Source organism: Mercenaria mercenaria, chromosome 19, assembly GCF_021730395.1.
Source record: "Mercenaria mercenaria strain notata chromosome 19, MADL_Memer_1, whole genome shotgun sequence".
NCBI lineage: Eukaryota > Metazoa > Mollusca > Bivalvia > Venerida > Veneridae > Mercenaria > Mercenaria mercenaria.
Genome location: NC_069379.1, coordinates 11,095,947 through 11,112,486, shown reverse-complemented (window position 1 = coordinate 11,112,486; position 16,540 = coordinate 11,095,947). Strand labels below are relative to the sequence as shown.

Below are 16,540 nucleotides of genomic sequence, written 5' to 3'. Positions count from 1 at the left end.
ATCGGTTACATGCACTTAACCACTTCGCAAGATGTTTGCATACTGAAACTGATTTGAGATATTTAGGATCACATTTCGAGGGTTCAACGCAATAAGGGCGTATCTACATATAATAATCATATGTAGATACGCCCTTATTGCGTTGAACCCTCGATTTAAGACTTTGATTACTATATTCAGGTTAATTGTATTTAGCGTCGAAAATTAAAGACAACAAGAAAAGATTGTAATAATGCATCGTAGTTTATTTCTTGAGACGGTAACAATATTTGCATTTAAATGCATTCGTCTAAAATACATGTTTTCTCATTGTATGCACTTCCGGTACAGTCAGACTCTATCCCTGTACTGCAGGTTCGTTTCAACTGTATGAAACCTTTACCGCATGTGACACTGCATGAGCTCAATTCTTGGAACGGCAGCCAGTCTGAAAAGACAATAAATCGGAATTAGAAATTTATGTATTTCGATTTTATTTTTTCTACATATTAAGTAGCTAGCAATGGTGCAGTATCGGCCATGCATTCACTAACCAACTGTTTGAAAACATAATAGAATAAAAAGGACGCACCTGAAAAATCATTGTCTTTTTTTTATCGGTTTGAAAACCGTTTCGGCAACACAAAGTAAAACATGGACTATTTAATTAGTAGGAACTATTTTCTGTTACTTACTTCTGTATAACAATCTGATGGGAACTGCCCTGACGTTACCTTAAAGCTAATTTTAAGATTCGTTGTGATTCAGATAAATGAGCCGCGCCATGAGAAAACCAACATAGTGCGTTTGCGATCAGCATAGATCCAGACCAGTCTGCGCATCCGCGGAGTCTGGTCAGGATCCATGCTGTTCGCTAATGGTTTTTCTCATTGCAATAGGCTTTGAAAGCGAACAGCATGGGTCCTGATCAGACTGCGTGGATGCGCAGGCTGGTCTGGATCTATGATGGTCGCAAATGCACTATGTTGGTTTTCTCAGCGCGTGGCTCAAATGTACAAAGTATGATAAGATCAAGCCATGCTCACTAAAGTGTACGTTTTTAATGACGTTGAAATTTTCTGTTCATCAAAGCATTTTTCTCTCTAGGCTCATCTTAGAGTCAGAATAAAAGAACACGCAAAGGTTTAAATAGCATTTTATGAGATTTATTTTGAATCTACTCAAACAGAAAAAACTTTAAAAAAAATATAACGCAACGTTCCGTTCCAGTCCATATGTACTTAAATCTTATCTTATTTCGATATTTGTCCTTAATATTTGGTACATGACTGATTCATAAATTCAAGGCTTGGTTTGTGTCTTAAGGTAGAATGCACAATCTGGTCAGTAAAACCTGATTTAATCCCGAATTTTTAAAACATCAACAGATACTAAATAAATCGGTAAAAGAAGAAAAAAACGGGGTCGTATGCTTGATTGTTGCGTGACTGATTTGGAAAAAAGCGTACCACACAAGTTTTTTTCGTATGTTTTGTTTTGGGTTACACGCATTTTTTTAAAACGTATTTGAGCCATGTAACGGCGGGCAGCAAACCATAACCAGTGTTCCTGGATTCTGTACCAGTACACACCTGTTCTCCGTGCGTAACAGCCAACTTCCCCACATGAACCACATGTGGAAGACGAATGATTTTAGACACAATGCACTTTATCAAATGGTCACGGATAACATACAACTAGTCCGTGGATCGAACTCACGTCCCCGCGATCCGTAGATCGACGCTCTCTCTCTGGTGGCCCGCAAGTTTTCATATTTAAAGTATATCGGATAATCACCAGTTTAATGACATTTTCAGGAACAGAAAATTATCTTGACTCTTGTTGTAAAATTGAAGGCATTACTTAAAGTGGGACTATTTTAAGTGTCAACATATTTGTTGACATTATTTATTTTCTTTAGAAAGTAATGTTGCCATTTTTATAAATGTACATGTGGGACGAACTTTCCATATGCACGGCACCGGCCTTTTTCTATGTTATCTGGATAAATGACGTTATGCCGTGACTTCTTGTACAAAACGTGTAGAACTACCTTAATGAGACTTTTGGTGATTGTATTAAGAAAGTGAACCAAGCTCAAAAGGCAGAATTTATGTAGACAAAAAGCATGAACTGTTGTATACTCTGAATAGATATGTAGAAAAAAATGTCGTCTATGTCAGTCAGTCACACAATAAAAACGAAGTTAAGAAGTTTTTTCTTTTCTATGCCATGTACATTTAATATCAACTTATATGTAAATCATTTATGATATTCGATATGTTATAAAGTAAAGTAACTCTGTTTTTAGAATTGATAGTGTGATGTTCACTTGAATGCATGTCATTTAGTCATGCAAATTCACGTTCAGAATTAGCATGAACAACTACTTTAAGTACGAATGCACTAGTTTGCTTATCAGGATTTGTACAGGATTTGTACTTATCAGTGTACTTATTGCTATTAAAACAATGTAGAAAGTCATATCTTTAACGCTTAGCAGACGGTTTCGATTCTATTTTGCTTTCAGCAAAACTGCTATTTTTATCTTACCAGCCAAGGCAAAGTTATATGTTTTATACATTTTACAACAAATTATGGCATTTAAATTGAGTTGCACATTTGGATAATTATTTAATACGAGTTTGACTAAACCGAAGTCTATGTATATCACCTAACAAATATGTTTTTGTTCAATGCCTCCCTGTTAATTTAAATCCTTATGAGTGAAAAATTATTCGAAATATAATAGAAATATAAGTGAACTTTCGGACAACTAAGTAATTTACTTGCTCGTTTCTGAGAACACTATTCAGTTTGACCAATAGCAATGTTGCCTTCTGTGAGATGCCTCCAAACTCAGTTAAGCTTGGTGTGTTCATTTGTTACTTTGACGAGCTAATTATGTAACCGTTCGTGGATTCTGTATCAATACTAATTTGTTCCGCACTATAAACTGCCATCTTTGAGAGGTGAAAGACGCATCTTTTTTTTTTAAATCGTCATGGACTAAACCACACGCGGATATCGAACTCGCGATAGTTCGATTAAAAGGTTTGTTTTAAACACGTTGAGCTAACCAGGACAGGGAGGTATATTTAATGCTTGTGTCTAGCAAACAGACTGAAAATATATCTATTTTCAAATATTCATATTTGAAGTGGAATTAAGAGCATTTTTAAGTAAAAGTCCAGCTGGAATAGATATGTGTGTAAAAAAGGCGGAGGAATATAGTTTAACCCACTACAGCAAACTTTTCCTGTTACCAGTACAAAATAATTACTTTCCAAATACGACTTTTCTCATTTTGACTGGGGCAGTCTTTTTTAAGAAAACTCAAACTGCACAAAGGAGTTGCTTCCCTTCAGCTTCAGAAATCTCTTCCTATAAGTAAGGGAGATCATTGCGTAGAAGACTGAAGAAAGGAACTATTATTTCATTAGTCTGATTTCTTTAGTTCTAAAGCATAAACTTCAGGTAATTATTCGTCACTATCGTTAATTTGACACATTTAAATACACAGCAACCGAAAATTATTTTAATAATTTGTTTTTTAAAGTATTCACAAAAACACACCATGTGCAGTAAGATGCGCATAATGCCACTTTAATAATTGAAATATCAGGAGCTACTCACGGGGACATTCGTGTGTGTTACACACGGCAGTCTCGTCTGAAGAACCGCTGCAGTCAGCTCCGCCATTTTGTGGAGATGGGTTGTTGCATAACCTTGTGCGTGAGTGTTGGCCTTCTCCACAAGTCGCTGTACATTGGCTCCAAATGTTCCATGTACCCCATGAACCATCAACTGAACAAAATCATGTGCACTTTAAGTAGGTGATTAGATGAGTCGGATGGAGATAAATTTTGGATTATACTATAGGACTGGTTTGGAGTAGCTTCCTTAATATCTGGACACATCTTATGTGTCCTTGTTAAGTTTCCTTGAGAGAATAACAAAATCATTTTCGCTTCCAATTGGACACAATCAGGTATCTGTGCATCGTTTACCTGACTCAGAAACCTTTCATCTCCAAACTGTCTGTGTAAAAATTACATTCTTAAAGACAAATCTCCTCGAGGTTTTATGGGGGAAAAAATACACCAACACTCACGTTTCGCTAATTCTTAATACTGTTTTTGAGGTTACTAAATACGAAATCGCTTAATAACGCCTACCTGAAAATAACCCAGACTCAATACTCACTAAGTATTCAAATTTGCGTATACAGGCTTGAATACAAGGTTTAAAAGGGACAAATATTAACGAATTAGGGAGATGTATATAGCGTTGAAATAAGTTATTTCGTACCTGGACAAGGCTTTTCACTACATGCAACGTTTTCAAACGCTTTTCCGCTTCCACAGTCGGCATCTTTCCCGGAACTACAGTGCCTCAATCTCATTGTTGTACCATTTCCGCAACTCACTGAGCATGCGTCGTGGAACCAACGAGACCATTCTTTAAAATTAACAGTTATTTATCAGATTTAAAAATAGCAATAAATACGAGGAAATTGAAATAATGAAGCGTATTTGCTCGTATAAAATCGACATTAAAATTAAATACAATGTTAAAAACAGTTAAAGGCATTGTTGTGTTCATCTTTCTTTAATGGTTTAATGAAAGACCCGAGTTTTGTTTATAGTTCGTAGCTCTACAGAAAGAAATGAAAGACCCGAGTTTTGTTTATAGTTCATAGCTCAACAGAAAGATCGTTGATCTACGGATCGCTGGGTCGTGAGTTTGATCCCCGGGCGGGACGTATGTTCTCCGTGACGATTTGGTAAAAAACATTGTGTCTGCAATCATTCGTCCTCCATTCTGATTCATGTGGGGAAGTTGGCAGCTACTTGCGGAGAACAGGTTTGTACTGGTACTGAATCCAGGAACACTGGTAAGGTTAACTGCCCGCTGTTAGATGACTGAAAAACTGTTGAAAAACGGCGTTAAACCCCAAACAAACAAACCCTGTTGCGGTTTTAAATTCCTTTTTATTTTTTGTAAACAGTAGCTAATATCTGGTTCTGTTTCGTTAAGTTTAGTTTAGTTTAAAAATATTTTATTTAGAAATTCATGAAACAATTACAAAACATTAGTTAAGCAATTGGACAGGAAGCTATGATGGATTACGGTTGTCCTCTCCTTTTTCATTTAAGGGTATTAATTTTGTAAACAAACGGAGATAAAAACTAGAAATAAGTTGGAGGGATACAGCAGAGATGACTGGTATCACATTAACATTTTCAAAAGGTTATCGAATAGAGAAATATTACGTGGGCATGAATCAGTGTTGCAGCTCTCAGTGACAGATTTATCTCCCGTGCAGTCAGTGCCCCCATTTGCAGGTGCTGGATTTGTGCATGTTCGAGCACGTGACCTTGTACCAGACGCACAACTCTTTGAGCACTTTGTCCACTCTTGCCATGTCGTCCACTGTCCGTCAACTAAGATATGAACAGGTTTACGTGATAAGTTTATATATATGGACCTTTCATTGCCATGTGAAGCGAGAATATTTTTTAATAAATAGAATGAATAATACTGGTAAATTGGCTATTTCCGTGTATTTAACTGAATTGTGCAAATTTCAACATTCGTTACATTCTCGCTAGACATATTTTTGTAATCCAATGTTCATGAGTAATTCACCTTCAATTAGGGTAGCGGATCCGAAGTGGCACTCGTTGATTTCAATTCAATTATGTTTTCTCCGTATGCGATTTCGGCATTCTCCGTATGTCACGAACCGGAAATGACGAAATGACAGAAGGGAACATGAAATCACACGGAAATTGGCGATCATTATTACCGATTCACGATCTTTAGTAGAAAAATAGGTAATAAGATGACAAGCTTCTAAATCAAGTACCACATGTGATTGTCTATAAATGTGCGTGGCATACATAATAAAATCACTTACTTATGCAAGGTTTACCACAGTGGCGGTCCTGAGATGCGTCACCGGTGCAGGTTTTTCCTCCGTAAGCAGGCTGCGGATTTGAACACGTGCGGGACCGTGTTTCCTTACCATCCCCGCATGTAACCGAGCACGTTCCCCATGCATTCCAAGTACTCCAGTTACCATCAACTAAATCATAAAATTTGTTCTAAAGATATAAATATTATTTTAAAAAGCCTAAATAAAAGTTATTCTGTTTTCTCTCAGTCTGCGTGTGTGTGTGTGTGTGTGTATTTATGTATGGTATGCGAAACTAGCAAACAAAATATTATTGTAACCGTACTGATTATAATAAGGAACAAACCAAAGAAACTAAAAAAAATAAATTCTAAGTTTATGAGTTCGTATCGAAACAACTGTATACCTATATGCGCTCACAAAAATATCTACGTGTTTATTTAAATAATAATAATAATAATAATAATAATAATAATAATAATAATAATAATAATGATGATGATGATGATGATGATGATGATGATGATGCTATACTAGTATACGAGAGTATTGGGATTGAAGAATTTCAAAATGTACTACAAGATGTTTTTTAAGGACGTATGCTAGAATTTGGTGCGAAAATTTTCCCAATAACAGAATTTCTTCAAACTTTGGATATTGAAGGACAATCATCTAAGAAACAAAAAAATGCAATAAAAATCATAGGTCACCGGTATCGAAAAAGAGTTATCTGCCCTTGAAAACGCCATTTCCCCCAAAAATGACGTTTTCAAGGGCAGACAACTCTTTTTCGATACCGGTGACCTATGATTTTTATTGCATATTTTTGTTTCTTAGATGATTGTCCTTCAATATCCAAAGTTTAAAGAAATTCTGTTATTGGGAAAATTTTCGCCCATCTCATATACAGGGAATTCTAGCATACGCCTTTAACAAAATAGATTGAGAATTTAAAGGAGTCTAAACGATATGCATTATGAGATAATGTACAGAGAAGAAGGCGATAACTAAAGTATTTAAACACTTACTTTTGCATGGTTGGCCGCAATGGCGAGCCTGAGTAGCATCGCCGGCACATTGTTTTCCTCCGTAGGCAGGTTGCGGATTTGAACAGGTGCGTGTTCGTTTTTCTTTTCCGTCCCCGCATGTAACGGAACATGTTCCCCATGCTTGCCAAGCTCCCCACTGACCATCGACTAAATAAAAAGTCAACAATTAAATTTAAAGCTGAAAATTGTAGCCTTTAATATTAACGTTATTCGCTATATATACCCTATACTGTTGATCCATAAATACATTAAGGAAATAACTCCTTAATCTCAAAGTGCGTGAAGAAAATATGCACTTTCTTCCTACGGAATTGAACAGTTGTACACCTTACCAAATTGCTAAAATTGCTTACCTTTACATGGCTGTCCACAATGGCGGGACTCCGAAGATTCACCGACGCATTGTTTCCCTCCACGAGCTGGTTGCGGATCCGAGCACGTGCGTGCTCGTGTTTCTTTGCCACTCCCGCACGTAACAGAACACGTTCCCCAGGCCTCCCAGGTACCCCACTGACCATCAACTTAAATTGTTAAATATTTCAATTAGTTTGTACGTCGTCTGTTTATCAGAATGCAGCATTTCAAATCGACTGTAATCAATTTAAAAGGCCGAGTAGTTTTGTTTTGTTGTTCTTTTATAATAATTGCACTTTCGACATTAGAAATATAATATAAACATTAACTTGAGGTAAGGTACCCAAACATATTTCATGAACCTACGAAAATTCAACAATTGTGATTAAATGCACACGAGCCTTTTCTTTGGCTGTTCTTAAATAATTTCAGGTTAATATAAAACGAAAATGTATGTTACTAACTAGGACACGGGGATCCACAGCTTGCAGACTTGCTGCTACTTCCGGAGCACGGCTTTCCTCCATACAATACACGTGAACATGATCTTACACGCGTTTTCGTTCCAGCCCCACACGTGACAGAACAAGATCCCCATGCCTGCCAATGGTTCCAGTGACCATCAACTGAATTTTAAACGGTTGCCCGACACATTATCAAAAATATTATTTAAAAGATTTGTACAGTTTCTATGTCAATAAAATTCACTACTGATTTTTTCCCTGAAATATTGCTCATTTAAACATATTGAACACCTATACCAATTTATTCAAACTAACCTATACAGATTTGAAATTAAATGCATTCTCTCTTTTGTTTTAATAAACGATACTGCAACTGAAAGACACACTCATTGTAGCTTAGGTAATGCCAAAATAAGCTTTTTATTTCAACCCTCTGTCAACAGAACCGTGATCTTTGAATTTTACGCACCTGGGCATGCTTTTGGACTACACGTAGTTGTAGTGGCAGACGACCCTGCACAAGTTTTCCCGCCACCTGACGGAGAAGGATTGGTACACGTTCTGTTGCGAGCCTTTGTTCCATCTCCACAAGTGACAGAACAATGACCCCAATGACCCCATGAGGCCCAATGACCATCGACTGTAAGTAGGAAAACAAACTATGATAGTTTATTGTGAGCTTTTATAAAGTTATTCTATAAAGTGTTTAGTAAGAATACTGGATCTGAAACTGTCTGAGCCTAATAAACAATAACTGAAGTTTTACACTGCTGAATATGTACATTCACTGAACTCTGATGAATATACAAAACTGGATAAGTGTAGTTATGTAGTTTTGAGTAACCCATACGTGTGTTAAATGTCTTAAATATTGAGAACTTTGTAAAAAGAATATTGAAAGAAAGATACACAGCCATCGAAACTTAGAAACAAACTTTGACATTTAGCTTCACGTCATTGCCATATACGCACCAGGGCATGCTTTTGAACTACACGCAGTTGTCGAAGCAGACGATCCTGCACAAGTTTTCCCGCCACCTGACGGAGAAGGATTGGTACACGTTCTGTTGCGACCCTTTGTTCCATCTCCACAAGTGACAGAACAATGGCCCCAATGACCCCATGAGGCCCAATGACCATCGACTGGCGGAATGGAAAAAATTCTTTGAAAGTTTACTGCAAAAGTTCCATTTTATTATCTGACGTTATTAATTACTTAAGAAGGAAGAGATAACGTAACGTTATAAATCTGAAAACGTATCTGGCATAGATCTGACATGCGGAAGCGAAAATCTGTAATTGTACAATATCTTTGGGTATTCCAGATATATGTTCTGAAAGGTTTGAATCCCTCTGTCGGCTGAATACGAACATTCGGAAATAGTACAAACGATTGTCACTAACAAATATAATACAAACCTGGACAAGCCGTAGATGTGCAAGGTGTTGTGGAAGTATCTGAGCCGCTACAGCTTTTTCCGCCACCTGAGGGTTTCGGATGAGAACATGTCCTTGATCTACTCTTGGTTCCGGTCCCGCACGTCACTGAACAGTGACCCCATCGACCCCACTGTGACCAATGTCCATCAACTAGCATTATATCAAATTTCAGTTATTATTCGGATTTTTTTCGAATATAAAAATGTTGAGATTTCATATTTGAACCACAGGTGGCAGTAACGTACCTAAGATACAGTATGGGTCCATGAGCCATATGCACTTAAATTTACTACAATTATAATGTTTTCTTAGGGAAAAAATGACAAAAAGCCATTTTGAAAAATAATTTGCTCCTGTGACAATGAGCCATGATAAAGGTGATCAAGAACAGTTTGCTTCCAGGTCCGTATTTTTTTTTCAAAACAATATATTTCCTTATCAATTGTTGGCCGCCTTTTCGGCAAAAGATCAATCTTTCAGAAAAATCTTACTTCAAAACCCAGTTCCAAACCGTTTACGCATCACGAGCGAGCAACGGCATACGAAACGATAGTGATTTCTCCACCCGAATAAATCCCATACATTTTTCGCATCGAAGTTTCCCCCCTAAAACAGATCAAGCACACAGTGCGAGTTTAAAATAACGTTAAAACCGTTCATAACAGACTAAACACAAACTAACAAGACCGAAAACTAGGTTCATTCCTACTTTGTTACTTACAAATTCGCTATTTAACATTTTCGCTTTCGGAAATTACCTTCGCCTGCCATGATTACAGTTGACAAGACGGTGGTTGTAAAGAATGTTTTCATTGGCGGAGACAGTTTACGTATTTCAAACGTAGCGATAAAATCCAAAGAAGCAGCGATGGCTCACGAAGATTATTTACCAAATTCAAATAAATAACAACTGGTAAGTAATTAAGTAGAATTGAACCTTATTTTTAGTCTTGTTAGTTTACATTTAGCCTATTCTGACTGCTTCTAGTGCTATTTTTAACTGACATGGTGTACTTGATTTGTTTTAGGGGGGAGGCTTCGGTGCGAAAAATGTGTGGGATTTATTCGGGTGGAGAAATCACTTTCGTTTCGTATGCCGTTGCTCGCTCATGATGCGTAAACGGTTTGAAACTGGGTTTTGAAGTAAGGTTTTTCTGAAAGATTAATCTTTTGCCGTAAAGGCGGCCAATCATTGATAAGGAAATATTGTTTTGAAAAAAATACGGACCTGGAAGCAATGCACATGTCAAACTGTTCATATCTACCTTTCTCGTGGCTCATTGTCACAGGAGCAAATTTTTGTTCAATATGGCTTTTTGTCATTTTTTTCCCTAAAAAAAACATTATAATTGTAGAAAATTTAAGTGCACATGGCTCATGGACCCATACTGTATCCTTGGTACGTTACTGCCACCTGTGATTTGAACAAGTATATATGTTGTTTTTTTTTATTGTAGTATTATTTCAATAAGTTAATACATGTTGAAACTTTAAGATGTCAAATTTTAGACCATGGAGATGTTTACATAATTTTACACATTCAAAATGTGTAAATGGTGTGTCCTCGGATTAAAAGTGTTGTTGTTTTTTTCATCGATTTTTCAGTGATAAAAACGACGATGTTCACACTTGAATCAGTTAGCACAATGTCCAATTTTATTGTAGTGCTGATTTACTGTAAGGTAACACAGTAAACAATTGACCTGATACCCCACCCAATCACATTATAATGAAACCAGCCTGATGAGTGATAGAACTCTCTTCTTAATACTCGGAGCCAAGCAAGGAAGCTACTAGCACTAGTTATATCTTTGGTCTTCGTTATGATGACCAGGGCTAGAGATTGAACACACGACCTACTGCACCTGAATCGGGCACTCTAAAACTAGATTTGACCTGGATTTGGATATTAGAATGTTCTTAAGAACATTATAAATGGCTATCAATTCTAAGTTTGTATTTGTTAGGTCTTTATTCTCGACTCCAGTCACTGTGAAACAATATTCCCTTTAATATTGAACAATAACAAAATTTTGAGAATGTGTCGTGGAAAAAAGTCCGAAAATTGCATTTTCCTCGTGCATGACTGATCAGCGATAGTCAATGCTGGAAAAACTGAAAACGCTTACTTCTACATGGTTGGCCACAAGAACGGGCGTCTGAAGTTTCACCAACGCATTGTTTTCCTCCGTAGGCTGGTTGTGGATTTGAACACGTGCGTGCTCGCGATTCTTTTCCATTCCCGCACGTAACAGAACACGTTCCCCAAGCTCCCCAACCACCCCAATGACCGTCAACTGAAATTATTTGGTATTTTTCTTTATTTAATATCAGTTTAATATCATATTGCATATTCAATCGCTATATTTCAGAACGACTGTTTCAATAATCATTTTAAGAGGTCGTGGAGTGTGTTTAAATACAATTATCTTTTAACTTTTGGCAATAAAAGTATTAGCAATAGCTTAGGGGGAGGTAGTTACATAGTGTTACGAACATACTTCATAAACTTTCGAAAAAAAATAACAGAACAGAATAGCACAGAAAGTTAATTAACATTTTTGATTTAAACATAGTTTATAGAAGTGATAAACGGTATCCAAACCTCTCACGGGTGTATCAAACCTCTCAAGGGTGTATCAAACCTCTCAAGAGTATATTTGTACAACTGTTACACTACTTATAAAAGATATTTTTTGTAAATATTTAGAGAAAATGTATGTTACTAACTTGGGCAAGGGCTTCCACAGGTGGTAGAATTGTGGCTACTTCCGGTGCACGGCTTTCCTCCAAACAATATACTTGTACATGTTCTTACACGTGTTTTCGTTCCATGACCACACGTGACAGAACAAGATCCCCAGGCCTGCCAATGGTGCCAGTGACCATCAACTATATTTAAGAAAAAAGAGAGCCAGGCATATCGGAAATCTAGTTGACGACTTCTACAGTTTCCATTTTCTGGAATTCTGGAATTGTTTCTTCATTTATTTCTAAAATATTGCTCATCAGTTCTGTAGACCCCAGTCAACTAATTAAATAAATATATTAAGTATAAGTATTAGGGCTTGTTCAAAGTTAATTGAATATTCTGAATTTATTAGAAGGCAAAACTGCCAAAATACGCCAAACATTACCTTAACATGTGTAAAACGGTTCACAAAATTATTTCATCATGTTTTGAAATTTAGATTTTTATTACATTTGTCACTGAAAAAAAAGTTGAAAAGGACTGGAAATGTTTCGTGGTAAAAAATATATATACATGTATAATCATTAGCTAAAAAGAAATTCTAAAGAAGTTCTTTCATGGATTTTTATAAAGTCACTTATTCACCAAGGCTGTAGTTATCTTATGAAATATACAAAGCTGTTGACAAGGCCTCGATATACTTCTGAAGAAAATGGCCTTTGATTTAAACTTAAGCTAAAACTATGAAAACCACAAACAATATCTTATAATAGACTTTTATATCTACGATAACACATACATAATGTTTCATCGAACAAGACGTTACAAACCCTAATAGCCATTTTAAGGCTATGCATCTGTCTGCCAAAATATGAGACAAATAATCAATAAAAAACAATGCTTTTTTTATTTTTATTTTTAAACTGGTGACCAAGTGTCAAACTCTGCTTCAACGTGACCTTTAAGGCAATAGCTTTAAAAGGTATTGCATGTTCGTATTTAACCACGGGTGCTTGAAGCTCTAACAATAAATGTATGCATAATCATATCTCACCCACTTAATTATTACACCATAGTGTACATCCTACTTTTTGGACCATTCAGAGCGAGTTATTTTTCAAAAATGTGGTTTCTTATTCCTTAAAACCAATGTGACTGTAGCAATAATTTTCGAAGAAAAGCTCTACACACTGAAGAACGTCGACTGAATGCGCATGCGCATACCAATGACCACCCCTTCATCGTATTTCAAAGGAGGCCGACACATTTTTGTCAATCAAAGGTAGGCGGAGAATCCGACACGACTGACTCTGCAATTCTAATTGGTCAAACGTAGATTTCACACTATGTCAGATAGAGTCCATGAAGAGAATTCCTCGAGAAAAAGAAACCTCGGTCGGTCACTCCCTATCGGTTTCTTTTCTTCACGAAGAATTCAATTCATAAACTCTATCTATAACAGGAAATGGTCTCTTCAAGAGATCTAACCTGCATATACATTTTTATTGCGCTTCAAGCATCTGTGATTTAATACAGTTAAATCGTACCAGGACAAGATGTTGTTGAACAACTTCCAGCTAAAGATGACGATCCGCTGCATGTCTTTCCTCCATCCGAGGGTGCCGGATGAGTACATGTTCTGTGACGAAGTTTCGTTCCTCCTCCACACGTGACCGAACACTGTCCCCATTGACCCCACGAAGTCCAATGCCCATCAACTATCAGTAGAGATATAAACTTTAGTACCAAACTTTTCGAAAACCAAAAACTAGCAACAGTGAACTAATCACCCACCTCCTGGTATTTGCTAAACTATTTTTTGATTTTCAAAATGATGTGATACGATGCAAAATATTTCCGCCATTATAAAAGTTTCGTGTGAATTTAACTCCATATATATGTGTACATGACATTAACCTTTACCCTGCTGGCGGCTGACCATGTCAGTGAATTGTCAGCGAACAACCCTTCGAATAATAAATAGGTTTGCCCAAATTGAATGATTTTAGAAATTTAGCAGGCTAAGGGATAAAGGTCCATCAAGCCTTTGTTTTGATCGATAAACATAAAATATATAAATTTCCTGTTCGTGTTTCCTATTTGTTTGTCAAATAAAATGTTTCAATACTGATCAACATAGTAGTAAGTTTAAAAAAAATACCCAGTGATTTTGATTACTTCCCTTTACAACTCTTGCTGCATAAAATCAATATGTAGTGTTAAAAGTGGAGTAGTGTTTTTCTATGTTAGAATGCTGTTCATCTATGTTAGAATGCTGTTCATCTATGTTTAACATATTAAACTGTTTTGGGCTTTGAACAACACTGAATCAAAAGTACAGTCGCTGAAACTTAAAACATGTTTATATAATTTCATCTCTCAAATTTGTCGTAAGGATGGCGGCAATTCATTTTACGCACCGGGGCATGTTTTAAGTTTACACGTTGTTGTCGCAGTAGACGTTCCGGCACAAGTTTTCCCGCCACCTGACGGTGGAGGATTGCTACATGTCCTGTTGCGATTCTTTGCTCCATATCCACACGTGGAAGAGCAATGTTCCCAAGGTCCCCATGAAGCCCAGTGACCATCGACTGTTGGTATGAAGGAAAAAAAACTATGAGTTTAAAAGCTATGATAGTTTATTTTACATTATACTTATTTGTTTCTACCGTATATTTTTGCTTATAAGACGTAACAATAGGAGTCATATTTCCAGTTCAGGGAGAAGGGGAGCATCGTATATGCGTGTACTTCGAGTGCGCTTTATAAGCAAGTGTGTCTTATAAGCGAAAATATACGGAACGTTCTCTTTTTATTACATTGTTTCTATTAAATTAAAGTATTTCGGAAAGAAAATTTAATCTGGAATTGCAAGAACCTAGACAACAAGAATTTCAATTTTAGGCAGCTGTTTATGTTAATTCGCTAGCCTAAGGTATTAAAACCTGTAAATGACAAAGTATAATCATGCAACTGTCTGTTTTAGTTTTGAATAAACGTTCTTGTGTAAAATGTCTCATCTTTGCAAAATAACATCTAAACTAATATCCAACGGCGACTGGTTCTATCATCAGACATGACAGAAAGGCAGGTTGAATTTTTAGCGTTTGATATGTTCGTAGTGTCTTTATACAAACTAATTTTGTTTCTAAATTGTTTGCTCCTTGTGTGGAGAGGCTGCGTTTTTGGACCGCGGCTTTCCCTGTTTGATATTTATCCTTGTGTTTTATATTATGAGACATTGGGACATCAAAAGAAATCATATGAATGGAATCGGGAATCAATCTACCAGCTCTTTTAAACAATTCCATTAAGTTTCAAATGATGCATTTTCCTCTCAGAGACCGTCTCACAAAGCATGTTGATGAATGACAAGGACGCCACGACGTCTCAATCCGGTAAATGTAGTATCAATTTATACAAGAGAAAAATGCACCGAAAGTATAAAAAACACTTTTTTTCTGGTGCATTAATATGCAAGGATCAAGGATAAATTGTTACATCGAGGATTGACCGCATTACTGCCGTATTTCCTTCTTTTTCTAGTAGGAATTTCTGCAGTATTGCGGTTAACCCTCTGTATGTAAATAGATAAATATTTAAATACCGTTGTTGACGTTTCAGAGGTTCAGAATTTACTGGATAAACGCAGAAAATTCTTGAAAATTCTTAATTTCTTTAAGAAAATATATACGTAAAGATTATCCTTAACGACATACCGAATTTCTATCTAGAGCTATTCTTCAACAAAGATGATAAGCGCTGTTTAATTGCATCACCATTGTAGAAATAAATCATTTTTTAACAGTTACTTTTTATTTGTGAAGTTACCAATCTTGGAAAATGACACTGGTGCACATATCAGAGCTGCCACGGTATATACTACAGTAGTGGTATTCCGGATTCGCATTTTTTAAAACTAAACCCATCTATTGGCTGGATACGGACAATTGGAAACTTTACAGAAAATTGCAAATAACAAAATTTATCATTCAAACCTGGACAAGCTTTGTACGTGCAATGAATCATCGAGGTAGATGAGCCGATACAGTTTTTTCCTCCGCCTGAGGGTTTTGGATTGGAACACGTCCTTGTTCTTGTCTTGCTCGAACGTCCGCAGGTATGTGAACAGTGGCTCCAATGACCCCACTGGGCCCAATGTCCATCAACTAGAATAACATCAAGTCTAAGTCATAAGACCAACAAAACATACTTATTATATAAATATCGTAGTGTTTCGTTACTTTCCGTAAGTGTTCGTGAATAGTTTCGTAATATTTTTAAACAATTATTCTGTATCAATTGATGAATGAAGAAAAGAAGTTGAAAACAACAACAGGCTTACACGCGGCATTTCTTTGTTTTAGTCGAATCATTCTGCTGTTTATCCATTGTAAAATAAAAAGGATAAAACTGCCCTTAAGTATTGATTAATGTACATGTACTTTAAAACAAAATTTTATGAAACAAAAGAATAAAATACAGTTGAAACTAGATTTTTCGACTATCGACGGTTCGACTTCCTAATTCGACTTATAAGAATATTTTGTACACGTGTCTTTCATGACGATACTTGAATATGTCTGCAAGATAGCCGGAATTTTGAGATAAGCAAGATCAATTTTTCAAGTTTCAATTGTAT

The 16,540-nt window shown here is 36.3% G+C and overlaps 1 protein-coding gene across 4 annotated transcripts; it reads right to left on the bottom strand.

The window, feature by feature from the left end:
* Window positions 1-224: 224 nt before the first annotated feature.
* Window positions 225-16,084, bottom strand: LOC123542414 (A disintegrin and metalloproteinase with thrombospondin motifs adt-1-like). 4 transcript variants are annotated; one of them, XM_045328274.2, is made up of 16 exons: window positions 15,897-16,084; window positions 14,319-14,489; window positions 13,446-13,616; window positions 11,937-12,098; window positions 11,336-11,503; window positions 9,186-9,356; window positions 8,739-8,909; window positions 8,236-8,406; window positions 7,767-7,928; window positions 7,302-7,469; window positions 6,928-7,095; window positions 5,903-6,070; window positions 5,256-5,426; window positions 4,291-4,440; window positions 3,616-3,786; window positions 225-427 (listed from the first exon to the last, which is right to left on the bottom strand). In XM_045328274.2, the coding sequence occupies exons 1-16, from the start codon at window positions 15,925-15,927 to the stop codon at window positions 276-278; spliced, it is 2,526 nt and encodes an 841-aa protein (XP_045184209.2). In that variant the 5' UTR covers window positions 15,928-16,084; the 3' UTR covers window positions 225-275. The 4 variants fall into 4 exon arrangements, with proteins under 4 accessions (XP_045184209.2, XP_053388061.1, XP_045184210.2 ...); XM_053532086.1 differs by lacking the exon at window positions 5,903-6,070; XM_045328275.2 differs by lacking the exon at window positions 8,236-8,406.
* Window positions 16,085-16,540: the final 456 nt, after the last annotated feature.

Bases quoted from the DNA above. Each gene is read 5' to 3' on its own strand.
- LOC123542414 (XM_045328274.2), bottom strand. From the start codon at position 15,927: ATGATTCATTGCACGTACAAAGCTTGTCCAG. The intron at 13,617-14,318 runs GTGCGTAAAATG...CTCTACTGATAG, and splicing joins TAAACTTAAAACATGCCCCG to TTGATGGGCATTGGACTTCG. The intron at 4,441-5,255 runs GTAATATTTCTC...TTAATTTTAAAG, and splicing joins CAACACTGATTCATGCCCAC to AATGGTCTCGTTGGTTCCAC.